Source organism: Microchirus variegatus, assembly GCF_963457635.1.
Source record: "Microchirus variegatus genome assembly, chromosome: 15".
Lineage (NCBI taxonomy): Eukaryota > Metazoa > Chordata > Actinopteri > Pleuronectiformes > Soleidae > Microchirus > Microchirus variegatus.
In genome coordinates this window covers 13572569-13586892 of record NC_139816.1, presented here as the reverse complement: position 1 = coordinate 13586892, position 14324 = coordinate 13572569, and the positions used below count along the sequence as shown (strand labels likewise).

The 14324-nt window shown below is 40.8% G+C and overlaps 1 protein-coding gene across 1 annotated transcript in view; it reads right to left on the bottom strand.

Moving 5' to 3' along the window:
• Positions 1-1209: 1209 nt before the first annotated feature.
• The window catches only part of sema5a (sema domain, seven thrombospondin repeats (type 1 and type 1-like), transmembrane domain (TM) and short cytoplasmic domain, (semaphorin) 5A), a 124181-nt gene continuing 111066 nt past the window's right edge, over positions 1210-14324 (bottom strand). Inside the window, exons 18-22 of the mRNA XM_083901966.1 lie at positions 13734-13904; positions 13362-13517; positions 10945-10989; positions 9578-9789; positions 1210-2022 (exon numbers count right to left, since the gene is read on the bottom strand). Coding sequence (XP_083758092.1) covers positions 1903-2022; positions 9578-9789; positions 10945-10989; positions 13362-13517; positions 13734-13904 — 704 coding nt within the window. The 3' untranslated portion in view covers positions 1210-1902. The remainder of the gene's footprint in view (positions 2023-9577; positions 9790-10944; positions 10990-13361; positions 13518-13733; positions 13905-14324) is intronic.

The following is a 14324-nucleotide window of genomic DNA, read 5'->3' as shown; positions in this document are numbered from 1 at the left end:
CATTGAGCTGGATCAGCAACCCCCCCCCCCCCCCCCCCCCCCCCCTCGACTGACCAAACGGCAGAGTGATTAATAACACCACCTCCACTGCCCTCTGCACACAGATGGGACGTCAGGTTGAAGGTTGATGGAGAACAGCGCAGTGTGCAGTGTTAACCCCGTCATACAGATTAGAGTTTGGACATCAGACAGCACCCCGAGCACCTCATACCATGCTGCCTCATGCGATTTGTACCCTTCAGGTATCCTTCCACTGTTGCTGATGCCATTTGTCACCGCAGGGCCCCCGCCGCTGAAGACTCCTTTAAAAATGGGTGGAGAGAGTCTTTTTACTCTGCTTCTGAGTGATTTATGAATGTGGTTTTACAGTGCTGTGTTTGAGCAATATCAGTCTCCAAAGTTGTCAGAGCAAACCACACCGCACAGAAGCGTTCCTCACACTTATAACAAAGTCTGTTCTATCACTGTCTCTTTTCATTCGAGTTGAAGCCATCTGTAGGGCTCTCAGAGAATCGCAGAAGAAGAAAACACACAAAAAAAACCACCAAGGTTTAAAAAATTTGAAAAATCCGTCCAGGTTTTTTGTGTACGAAGCAGTTTTTAATTTATACACAGTAACACAAGCAGACATGTAAAAAGAGTTAGAACTGAACCACTGAATAACCTAATAGTTGGTTATACACTTTGAACAGAAATCATTGAACTTGATGAATGGATTTAAACTTTTAGTATATGGGTAGCACTCCAGTCAGGGTTTAGGAAAAATAATGATTTATATGCTCCAACTGTACAGTAAATGTCGTAAAACATCCTGCTCTCACAAATACATATTTAACTCAGACGCTAAAGGAAAAGCTGACACTATCAAAATTCAAAAACATTTTTTTACAAAAAATATAAAAAGTACGTTGACAAAGACTGATGCAGGCTGATATGAATGATTACTTTCCCATATTGACATAACCTTTGTTTTTTTTTTTTTCTCAAACTAAATCGTTTAATTCTTTAAACACTTGAGACACTGAAATAAATGCATTTAGAAAAACTACAGACATACATTTTGAATTTCAATTTCTGTACAAAAAAACCCACACATGTACCTCTAATTGAAAATAAAGAGAAATAATAATAATAATGAAAAGAAATAAAAAAAGATTTTACACTGATTTTTCAGTCACTGCTAGCTGCGAGACCCTGCAAGAGCCTGAAAGAAAACAAACCAAAACAAAAAAATTACAAACTTGACCATAGACTTCAAATATCTACATCCTGATTCAAGGACTGGGTGGACATTGATTTGTCTGGAGCAGTAAATGGTAAAAGCCACCAGACATCATTACCACAGCCTTTGGCCCCCACCACTTCCAAAACCAGTCCTGAACCAAAGACCAGCAATGAGTCCCCAAAAACCCTGGAATGCACTCAGTCATGCAAAACAAAAAAAAGAAAACAGCAGAGAAAACACATCAGATGAAATCATGCAAAGCGGTTTTGTGGTTATTTCCCTCATTACAAATACAGGTCTGTTGTAGAGGCGTCACAGGAAAGTTACAAGGGGATCACGTTTTTCCCCACTGTCTCTTTGAAAAGAGTTATTTTTTCCCTTTTTTTTTTTGTCCACACTGGGAAACGCAGTTGTCTGTTGGTGAGGTTTGCCTCCCAGATTTTGAGCTTTCCAAGTGTACCCCAAGGCACCTGAGAGAAAGTGGGTTTCTCTCTGTTGGCAACAACGTGTGTCTGTGTTTTCATTACATACCAGCTGCCATAGAGTCTCAAGAGTGGGACTATCCCACGCATGGTGTCACGAATCTCAATACAAAGCACAAAGAAAAGAAGAATACAGTGGAAATGAATGAGAGGGTTGGTGTCCCCAATATGGAGTATGGACTGCTGAATCAAAAGTTAATAGTCATCGTAGGTGTTGAGGTCGGCGAAGTATGCGTTGGTATAGGTCTTCCCAGCAAGCTGTGGGTTGAAGTACTTATTTCTTTCCTCCAAAATCAGATTGTTTTTGTTGAGGGCCTGCGGACATTAAAATAAAAAAATAAATAAATGAGCGTGAAAGAGAGAAGGATACGAGTCAGCATGAGTCTGTTTGCTACACAGGGATGAAATGATTATTCAGCCCACATGGCAAGGTAAAAGCAAATCCATCTAACCCCCCCCCCCCCAAAACATTTTAAAAAGGGTGCAACACAAATCAATGGGTAGTCACACGGCGAAGAAAACATACATTTCACAGAGCAAGGTCAAAGCATTTGTAAACAGGCTGGGGGAAAAAAAAAATGATAAGCCCACCACAGGGCTAAATTATTTTGATGCAAGTCTGTATGTCCACCTCTGTCATCTCTAATACCGAGCATCAGCAGATTTTATGGCGCTCGGATTGCTGCTCCTCTAGGACAACTGAAGCCATAAAGATTGATCAAAGCAGAGTCCCTTTTCTGTTAAACAATAAGGAAGTGCCACAGGGGGCGTCTTCCCGGTCCCTGTGTGACATGGTAAACATGGAATGAGCTTCTGATGCTCAATACAACATCAGCAATTTGCCAAATGGATGTGTTCATATCCCGAGTGTGCGCACGTGTGTGTGTGTGTGTGTGTGTGTGTGTGTGTGTATTTGTGAGCTAAAAGTCCCTTGGGGCAGAGTAATTGAACACTTGATGATGCTGCATTTGCAGTTGATGGATGTTTGCGACTGATACTGATAGGGAACGAGTGTGCTGAGCAAAAAAAAAAAACTCATATATTTGCTTCATTCCCATTATGTGATTTGCACACAAAGGGAATGTAATCAACACTCCCACAGCCTTGGAGACGGTTATGTGCCGCTGCAGGTGGCCCTATGGCTGCTTTTAAACAGCTGTGCTGCGATACTCGTTTCCATCATCTACTTTGTCTTCTTGTCTTAAACCTCTTTAACTGCCAGAAGAATGATTACACTTAGGTTTTTTGGAGCTGTTAAAAAAAAATGTGCTTAAAAGTCTGGATCGGGATTAGTGACAGAGAGGTAACAGAGGAGGATAACAAGTAGATTAACTGGGAATTTTCTTTCTTTACCCATGAAAGATCCAGTGTGTAGAAATTAGTGACGCCTAGAAAAGAGACTGCAGATTGGGTGTCTCCTTATTGCGCGTTTCCACCGAGTGGAACGGTTCAGTTTGCTATGGTACGGTACCTTTTTTTGCGTTTCCATTAGGAACAGTACCAAAATAGCCGGCAACAACCGTTCCATTTTTCAGTACCCTTCCCTTGGGGGTACCAGAGTGAGAGTAATGGGTGAAGAAGCTACGTCAGTCAGCCTATTGGGCAACAGAAAATTGTCCTCCCTTTGCATACAAAGCTTAACGTCTAACGGCCACAAACTGAGCAGAAAAAGAAAAGATTCTGCTCCGTTGTTGTGTTGTTGTCTGTTGTGTTGCGTTCGATGTCGTCGTTTGTTGTCCGCCTATCTTGCTGACATGACCATCGAGCACCACAGTGCTCACACTGTCTACCAAGTAAAGTTAAACGTTTTGAAGTACTACTGACAGTAAAGTACTGTTCTCAGTAAAGTACTGTTCTCAGCCTAACCGAAAGCGTACCATACCGTACCGAACTGAACTGTACCGTGATGGAAAATTAGCTCATCCTTCCATTTGCCAAACTAAAAAATGTTCTTCTCTGTTTGAGTCATTAGCTTATACCTCAAATTGCAAAACACTGTTTGTGCAAGGCCCCGATAATACTATATGTACTATATTTTAAGAAAAAGAAATCGTATTTCAAAGTGTTTATAAAATCATACCAACATATCTATGGGTAGTAGATTCAAGTTCTGCCAATAAACCCTTTCTAAAAAGTTACACACTGGACCTTTAAATCAATCAAGTAAAAAAAATAAAAATAAAGACAAATGCAAAATTACATGCAAATGGACAAACTCTGGAAAAACAAGGGAGGGTTACACTGCCTTCTCACAAGCCAGGAGGGAGGTAAGTGAAGGGATTGTGATGGAGGAGAGAATGAGAAACTAGAGGACTGTACTCCAACCTGCCACACACAGGAAATGCCACAGGAAGTGGAAGGGCAGAGCACGGTGGGGAAGAGGAAGTAGTAGTGGTTGTGGGGGGGGGGGGGGGGTCAAAGAGTTTTTTTGGGGGGAGGGTCAAGTGGCGGGATGTTGTAGAGGTCAGAGGTTAGTAGAAAATCTCCAGGCCACGCATGGACACCCCCATGTTAGCAGAGAGAGGCTGGTGCATGGCGGGGTCGTCCAAGGGCAAGAGTACGGACACATCTGGCTGCAAGGAGGAGAGGAACGATGAAAAGTCATCCTCAGAAAAAACCTCTTAACACAAAGCCTGCAAATGTAATTAACTACAACAATCTAGAGCTAAATGGCGACTTTGTGTTGGAAAAAACTTCATTTTTAGACAACATACTCAACAACAGTGACTGAAGTGTCATCAACATTAGGATTTCAGTGAAAAGCATAAAATGTGGCACTCGATGTTCATCACTCTTCCCTATAAACACCTCAGAAGAGGCCTATAATGGTTCTGCAAACTTAATTCAGAGCAACATCTGAACCATTTAAGGCTCAGTGAGTGAGGGTTGGAGGCAGAATGTAGTGTCCATTTGTCATGCAGCTCCTTTTGTATTTTTTTTACTGCCGATATTCATATCCGCCTCTATCCGCAGCTGAACAAACTGAATTAGGCTTGATGCTTCTGACTGTAATTGCATGACAGATGAACGCTCCTCGCACCTTCATTCTGCAATCAAATTATATTGGGAGATGTTTGCTCAGAGCCAAAGGATCTGTTCTCGCTCTGTGGTAGTTTCTCACTTTCAAACACTTCCATATCTGTGAAAGACGTATATTAAGATGTACCGTGGGGTCCAAAATATGAGACCACATTGCAGCTCTGGAATATTCTTACATAAATCCAAGAAACATTTATGATACATGGAGAAAACACAAGAAAGTAAAACCCTGCACCTTTTCTAGATGAGCGGTCAAATTTGAGATAAGCTGAGACATTAACGACTGCTTTACAAAAAGGTCTGATTTCCATGAGTTGAATCTCTTCCATCGAAGCGTAGATGTGTTCTAATTCAACTGATCTCCTCATTCAAGTAAGTCAACCTGCAGCCATTTTTCATCTGTTTGTCTGTGCTTTGAAGCTGTGATTGAGGGCAAAAAGGATCTGAACTCAGTGAAAATGGCAGAAGTCAGATCGTGGCTGGACTTAAAGTGTCAAAAAGGGGGGGCAGTGCCTGGGACTGTGCAGAATCTAGATCAGTTGTATCCAAAAGCATGATCATGCAGGCAAAAAGTGACCACTCAAACAAAAGGTCAGTAAAATCAAGGTTGGCCACTGGAGAGATTGGAAAACAACTTTGAATAGGATTTGCTAAATGAAGAAGGTAAGACTCGAGTGTTAGTGAACGTGCTGTCAAAAGAAGACAGTCTTGTAGTGGAGAGGAAATGAGGCCAATTGCAAACATTTCACATTTAATTATTTTGACAAAAAATAAAAATCCTATTTGCTGATGAATCCTCACTTAAAATTTATAACAGTGACAGAAGGGTTTATCGAAGGAAACAAACAGGAGACAGATTTAAACCTCAGTGAAGATCCCTCCGATAACTCTACGAAGACTTGAGAAAAACAATGGCCTGATGACGTCAACCTGTCTGAACATTTATGGTCGCAGTTAAAACCTTGCCGGGGTAACAGGTTCAGTACAATCTTGTGGAGTCAGCATGAATGCATAAGCTATTTAAATAAAAGTCAGACATTTAAATACTTCAAAATTCAGATTTTTTTTTTTTATTATTATTATTACATTTTGCTATTGTAATTTGTAATAAAAGGGACTCTTACAATGCAAAACTTGACGTGGTCTCAGACGTTTAGACCCCACTATGAGTGTTTTTGGAAACAATGGATACAGCAGGCGAGGAGGTATGTGTGGACTGGTGCTCTTATTTGGTTGTGTGTAGGATATGCTTTGAAAATGTCTTCACATCACTGCAGAATTGAGCATTAAGTTTAAGGAGATGAGCCTGAACATGCTCTTACATCAGCAACCCAGAACTAGAACCAGAGAAGCTCGGATTAAAACACAATCTGTTTAGAGTGTGGCTCCATTCTTTGCACCATCTATATATTTACTTATAATAGTTGTTGGCTGCTTTATTAATGTTTAAAATCTCATATGTAACCTGCAAGGAAATTAAAGTCTGCAAAATAGCATGGTCTGGTATAGTAAAATGCATTAGTGTTAACTTATTGGCTATTTTCTCCAACTCAGGCTCCTTCACTGCTGCTGCTGCTGCTGCAGCTGCTGCGTTTTTTAAAAAGATAAATGTGCATTGCTCGACATTAATCTTTCTCCACTGGAAGCTCTACTCTTTATTTATCCTTTGCCATGGTGAATCACAGCATCAGAGATGCACTGGAAATTGCTTTTTAAAATTATCCTTAATTCACACTGGCTTCAGCCGCAGCCTTATTATAAAATGTCATAAAATTAGAAATCATATTAAGTCAGAGCAAGTTTTTTTTTTTTTTTTTATACAAGGTTTTCATTTTGAAACTACTTAGCTGCAAACATGCAAAAGTCAATCAAACAAATTACACAAACATTTATTAGCTTTAATGCAGAAAACAATTAGTTTTTTGTTAGAACGGAGCAACTATTTTAGTCTTTATTAAAAAAATTAAATAATTAGATAAAGAAAAAATTATACCAAGCCATCTTGGTGCCTGGAGTAAATTGTTTAAACTGGCTATATCATACTAAATATGTGTGGGAATTGGTACATACAGCCTCTCTCTTATCACTCATCCTAAAAGGTAGTTTTAGGGAAGATGAATTAATTTTTTAAACATTTATTTGTATAAGCCAGATTCACAAATCACAGTTTTCCTCAGTGGGCGTTTATAATGTGTACTTTTAAAGGTGCCATATGTAACAATGTGGCCAAAAACGGTTACTACATTCAAATTTAAAATACCGAGGTCTCTTATGATTCGTTTTCTGACGTAACTGGCAACCCGTGGTTGCTCTGCAGCTGAGACTCTACTAACTGCAATGATTGGTAGACGGCGGTAGGTGGCGCCACATGCCAAAACATGATTTCAAAACATAAACATGATTTACAGTCTGCAAAATATTTTTTTAAATGCAAATATTTTGGCTGTACTGTTGTTGTTGGTGAGTTCAGTTTGTTATATGAACATTATTCCTGAGTCTCTGTGACATATAAGGAGGATTTTATGGCCAGTTTTTTTTTGATTTATTACATAATGCACCTTTAAGTGACATCAAATGGCCTTGGACCCTCTATTCAGCTCAAATTCCACTTGAAAACCTACACTTTCAACTTGGAAAACAGGTGAGAGGATGTGCAATAGATGTGTGTACAGATCAGCTCCCCCGTATGACCTATGAGTACAACCCACTTCCTGCCTTTCATAGCTCCAGGGACGGAATGACTGTCACACTGATCACTAAATCCCGCTGCATTTTATGCCACAGGGATGAAAATTGAAGAGGAATAAATTGGTTGAAACAGTTAACTGGCCTATCTCAGGGAGAGATGAGCTACACGATTCTCATTCTACTCGCAGTGATGCAGAGGGACAGTCACTATGGCTACATTCAGAGCTGATAATAATATCTGTCCTCTGTGATCCGATCACATGTCGACAGTGTGAGTTACGACTGTTCGGACCTGGCATTAAAAATGTGTCCTTGATGTGTCTCCTGTGACCCCACATCATCAGCTCTGACTTCCCTGCTGCCCTTCATTCAAATACACACACGGCATTTGTGAAGACAAAGCTATGTTTATAACCGGTCTGACTGTACTGATGTGTCTGCTGTCAGTGTGTGTGTTTGTGTGTTTGTGAGAGCGAGTGACAGACGGAGAGGGAAGGAGAAAAAAAAAGAAAAAGATGAGAGGAGCTGAATGAATCAAAGCTCAAACTGGCCCTGAAAGAAGATTTTTAATTAGAAAAATCATGTGGCGATCCCTGTTAATGTTATGGTGAGGGCTGCAAATAAATTAACATACGAGTGCTGATTAGTGAAATTACCACTGATCAGATGACGTCAGCTGAGGAGGTGGTCTCTAATGTGTCCTGTGGACAGATTGTGGACAAAATGTGTCCTCTCACAACTTCTGAATGTGGTTTCTGAGGACACATTCACATTGACTTTGGGTAGAGGTTAATATCAGGTCTAAACTTGGACTATATTTTGCTTTATTCTCAAAAGCCTTACCGTATTCTTATATAATACTATATTGTAATGGTATAACGCTTATGTTATATGTATATATGTATGTATATTTATTAAAGGTGCCATATGTAAGAATGTGGCCAAAAACGGTTACTACATTCAAATTCAAAATACCGAGGTCTTTTAGGTTTCGTTTTCTGACGTAACTGGCAACCCGTGGTTGCTCGGCAGCTGAGAGTCTACTGACTGCAATGATTGGTAGACGGCGGTAGGTGGCGCCACATGCCAAAACATGATTTCAAAACATAAACATGATTTGCAGTCTGCAAAATATTTTTTTAATGCAAATATTTTGTCTGTACTGTTGTTGTTGGTGAGTTCAGTTTGTTATATGAACATTATTCCTGAGTCTCTGTGACATATTAGGAGGATTTTATGGCCAGTTGCTTTAGATTTATTACATAATGCACCTTTAAGTGTCCATCCAGGTGCTGCCAAAATAGGACGCTGACTTCTTGTCACTGGCCGTGTAATCAGTTATTTAGCTCAGCTGCGAATGCTTGTCCAATTGAGCTGAATGAATCTGAGGAAGCCACAAGTGAAACATGTTGTTCACTCATGAATAGAACTCAGTAAACTCGTCCCAGTGTGTGGTCGTTGTTCACCTTTATGTTTGAAACACCTGCTAAACCAGAGCACTGTGAACATGCCCAGCTGGAGTGAGGGAACAGCAGTGGATAAGCACTAATCATCCGCTTTGACTGGTGACTTTAGCTGTGATCTATCAGTGGATAAGAGGCTGTTTGTACCGCGAGTAAAGCTGGATCACTGTCGCTGGCTCTGGTGCGCCTAACGACTTGCACTCTGGGATGAAATAAAAACTCAAAGACCCTGTCTAAGCAGGGGGAAATATGCAAACGCAGAGCCACTTAGTTGATTGCCTGCCCACACACACACACACGCCCTGATAAGTGATTGTATTAGTATGTTATGAGAAAGCAGTGTATGACCACTGACACAGAACAAAGTCGCACACTGAGACACACAGCAGAGGAGCACACGGAGAGAGGAGGGTGTTCGTACAACTGCTGCCTGACTGTTACACAACTACAGAGTGTCAGTGCGTGACAGTGAGAGTCATGCAGTAAGAAGTGTGTTTAATCACAACTGACACCAGAGGAAGAGGAAGACGTTGCTCACTGACTTGGAGTGTGGCATCCGACTGATTGAGTCTAACAGCGAGGGAAACGATACAAACTGCCGCCGCTCTGCCGCTACACATCCGGGTTCACGTCTTACGCGTGACCACAGTGAAACCCCAGAACAAACTTTATCCACAGACCTTAATGGCTTCCACGGAGTCGTATTTGTCCAGTTTGTTGATGTGGTTGGTGATGCTGGTGTTGAGCGGCGCGGCCGAGATGGGGTGGATGACGGTGGCGTCGTGCGACTGCTGCTGGTAGCGCTGGCAGTACGAGTACACGAGCAGCGTGACCAGACAGCCGAGGATGGAGCTGCTGAGGCCCACGGCAATCATGTGGAAGAGGTTGAAGTCTTGTGGAGAGAGAGAGAGAGAGAGAGAGAGAGAGAGAGAGAGAGAGAGAGAGAGAGAGAGAGAGAGAGAGAGAGAGAGAGAGGTTGGGGGTAATTCTCTGCCAGTTCAAATTTTGTGGAAGTGGTAACCAAACCTGCAATTCATATGGTAATGAGAGAGCGTTCCATTTGGTTTGAGAAGGAAAATAAAGAACACTTGTCTCTTCTTCTATCAGCCTAATTGTTTTTCTTCTTCCGTAATACAAAACCTATGTCCATTTACCATTAAGGATTCAGATGCAAGTTTTATTTAGATCCTGTTCACAAAGGTTGTAATTACAGACTATTTTTTTTGCAAATAATGCAGTGATTATTCAGTTCAGTCACTTTCATATAAAGTAAAAGCAATTCTTTGAATGAATTAAGATTTTAAATATCGTGCCTTTATCTATTCATATACTTTTCATGAGATATTTGCTGCATGTTTTATTAATAACTATAAGCGGGAGATTTAATTGAATTGAACTTAAACCAAAGGGTACACACACGCTGTTTCTCTGGCTACCAAGTATTAATTACTGTTCTGCATCAAGAGCGTTGTTCTCCAGTGACTTTGCTTCAAAGACACATTCCCAGAGAGAGTGATAATTTAGGTGTTATTTCCATGAGCCCCGTGCGAGTTATTTATAGACGGCATACAGCCTCCAAAACAGCTAAATAATAACAGCGCGATCGCCGCGTAGCTCGCATTCAAGGAAAAACGCAGGTCACAAAAGGTCCCTGAAGCCTTGCTTCTCCTTATTGCTTTGACTGCAGAGCATAAGTCAAAGTGAGTGACTGAATCTATCAGCGCGTTTTTATCAACTCAGGGCATTCTTATACTCTATATATATCACTGGCAACAAAAGAAAAAAAAAAAGAGAGATGAAAGTGACTTTAAGTGTAACTGTTTTTACGGTGTTGGCAATCCACCTTTGTGTATTTTTGCAGGTTTTGTGTTTTTTCTGCGCACGAAAGAAATGAAAGCGGCTCTGCTTACAGTTTATAAGGTGGGTCATTTAGCAGAGTTCATTTAAGATGCTATTTTTGAAATGAAAGCTGATATTTATCATTAACTTTTGCACAAGGGATACATACACACACACACACACACACAAACACACACTTATAAATTACCTCCACAGTGTCTCTCTTCCTGACTGGAGTGTGCAATTGAGACTTCTGATGAAGGAGAAGAAAGAGGAAAGAGCAGCAGAATTAGGGGCAAATATATATATATACATATCACACAAGCTCCTGTTACCATGGCAATTCGTGAAGGTGAGTGAGGTGGTGAAAGCTGTTCTAAATACGAAGCAGATTATTGTAAAAATCTGCTAATGATGAGCGTGGCACCTTGAGTGATTTATGAAAACGATCACTTTTCATTATAGATAATGAAGTACAAGACTTTGCTAATGAACCTTAATGGAGTGTCTTTCCCATTAAAGGGGGATAATTGACTGATAATTGTAGTCATAAAGGGAAAAATGGGTAATTTTATAGATCTGGGAGTGGTTTTCATGAGAATTATATCAGAGCTAAATCTGAAAGAAATGTCACAATGCTTTTTTTTTAATTTATATCAAATACTTATCATGACTTATAATTAATAATTCCTGAAGTTTCAGGACTCTACCACATGGATCTTCTTCTGTGATCTGCATATTTGCCATAATTTGACACCAGATGCATTTCCTGATGCAGACTTCCCCATTAATCCAGGCTTGAGACTGGCACTAGGAGTAGTACACCGGATGTGTTTCTAAACACTGAATATACGATACAAACATTATATAGCAGTTTCAGTGTACACAGTGATACAACGTGAATCACAGACCGTCCTTTGTCAAAGGTTTTAATGATCTTTGTGTCGTGCAGATCGATGCTCTGGGGTGTCTCGCATTACTGGTTGTCAATAGGGAGTTGCCTGTCTAAGCAGATATCAATACTAATAGTGTTTGTGTTTGTTTGTGTGTGTGAGAGCAGTGGATTTTTAAGTTTCAGTCCCTCAAATAGAGTTGTAGCTTAGCAACGACAATGAAGAACCTGCACTCGTGTTAGTGATGTCAATGTTATACCATTTAAAAAAAAAAAAAAAAAAAAAGTGTCTTTATTAGGTCTGCAAATATTGGCATGTCTGACAAACTAGTTTACTGCCACAGTCTTCACTAATTGTTACTTCTTGGATGTAAAATAAATAGCCTCAAACAACTAGGAACAATAGTTAATTAATAGATGACCAGGTCATGTTGTTTGGTTCCTAATCCTGATCTGATCTTTGCAGGACTGAGTATCTGCTGATACCAATGTCCTCATAATACACTTGTATTTGCAGAGAGAGCTGCACGGTATACCATTAAAGAAAAGAAGGCTGCTGTCAGTAAAAATAATAATATTCATGACTGAATTCTAACGAGGTGGAGGAACAGACTCCTGCTGTGAGGCTGCAGGTACCACTGATGGAGAAAGAGCAAGGCAGTAGCTAAACTAGCACTGTGTTTATGTCCATGTTGTTCAATTGAAAGTATAATGGTGAACATATTGCTTCTCTAGATGTTTGTTGAACAGGCCTTTTGATACCAGAGCTTTTACAGTTTACATTCTGCACAAACAATGCTGTGCGTCGTCTTAAACTCAAACTACCACGTGCTCACAAATGGAAAGAGCATTGAGTTTGGTTTGCACATCATCATTTATACTTATCATTCTACTCGGACTAACTTGCTCCGCACAGCAATACAAGACTATTTCCTGATCTGGATCCAAGGCCATGCAGCTTTAACCTCCGTCTTTTATTGTCAATGAAAATATGATTGCATATTCCTTTAGAAGATTTCTTTTTTATTAAAAAAATGTCAGTCCGTTTGTTAGCTTTATTAGATTGATCGCTTATGTTCTGCTCAGCTGGCAAAGTTGAAGGTTACTGGCTATAAACAAGACTTTGTGCTATCACGATTTATACTATCACTATATTTAATATTGCAAATATCAGTGGGAAGACGTCTGGATAGTATGAAACACAGAGGCAAATATAATGAAATACTTCAGTGACTAGAAAACAGTGTAAATAAGCAATGTCCTCCTCCAACATAAGAAAAAAAAAAGTAAAAATGCTGGTCTAAGTGCTTTTTGCATGGCCTGACAAGACACTGAGACTCATAATGAAAACTAATATAGCAGCAGGATTATTGAAGTGAGCAGGGAGGCTGCCCTTAAGTGTGGCGCCCGGGTTCACGCCCCCATGTAATCATCCGTCCCACTCAGGAGTCCTTGAGTAAGACACTAATACAATCCATCCCCAAAAGTGCTGTCCTGTCGCTGAACCTGACCTCTGACCTGAGATGAGTCCCTCCGAGGTGCATTTCATGATCTCCGTATTCTTTGAAATGAAATGAATAACTGCTGGGCGCATGTGGTGGTGGTGGTGGGCGGGCGCGGAACGTGTTGTTTAAGACACGCACGAGTACCCAAGACATTACTACGGTCAAGAAGCTCGTCTGTGCTTTTATAGGCGACTGTGCATTACACCGTATAAGTGCGTGTATGGTTACCTGGTATAAAATTGGAGTCGGGAGAGCATGGCCTGCTTTCGCTGCTGTTTCCTGAGCACTGGTTTCCAGTGGGGAACAGGACATCACAATGACGCACACGCAGCTGGGCTCCGTTGGAGTCACAGTGGGACCACCCTGACCAGCTGGACCAGCTCTCTGGAAATGGCAATGACAGCACAACTCACAGCCTATGTGTGTGTGTCCATGTGGGTGTGTGTGTGTGTACTTTTATAAGCTTGTGGTTGCCCTCAGCTGCATATTAGTAATGCATGAGCGACCGCCGAATGGGCTGAGAGAGTCGACTGAAAAATAAGCAGCGAACTTGTGATGGATTATCTAAGGTGGTGTGTGTGTGTGTGTTTGTGTGTATACCTGGACAAGGCTGTGTGTTGCACAGTGCTTCCTCAGTGTGCAGGCCCAGGCATATGTCCCCTCCGTAAGCTGGTGGAGGGTTGCTGCAGGTCCGCGTCCTCATGTAGTGTCCCCCACCGCACGTCACAGAGCACTTGGACCATGAAGACCAGCATGACCAACTGCCATCCACTAAACCCAAAACATCAAGTATTCAATATTTTAAAGTTGTGCTGGGTCTGCTTAAAACGGTAATATATACCTTTTTAAATAAAAACAAACACCTGTTGCATTCCATTCATTGTCAAATGAGTTCACACAACGTCAGGTATGCACACAAACTGATAGTATTGCTTGACATAGACAGTTTTGCAGCATCAAAACAGTGTTTCTGTTTACAAAGACCAAACAGAGGCAAAAATAATGAGACTAACAAAAAATCAAAGTTCTAAATGTGCATTTTCATGTTTTGTAGGATGTATGTTCCAGGTCGTTTCAAAAGAAAATACCTTCTCAACATCTGAGCGTGATTGGAAGTCGTTTCAACCTATTTCAATCAGTGATGTGTGACATAAATGAGGTAATTTGAATATGTGGGGATATGCGTGTGTG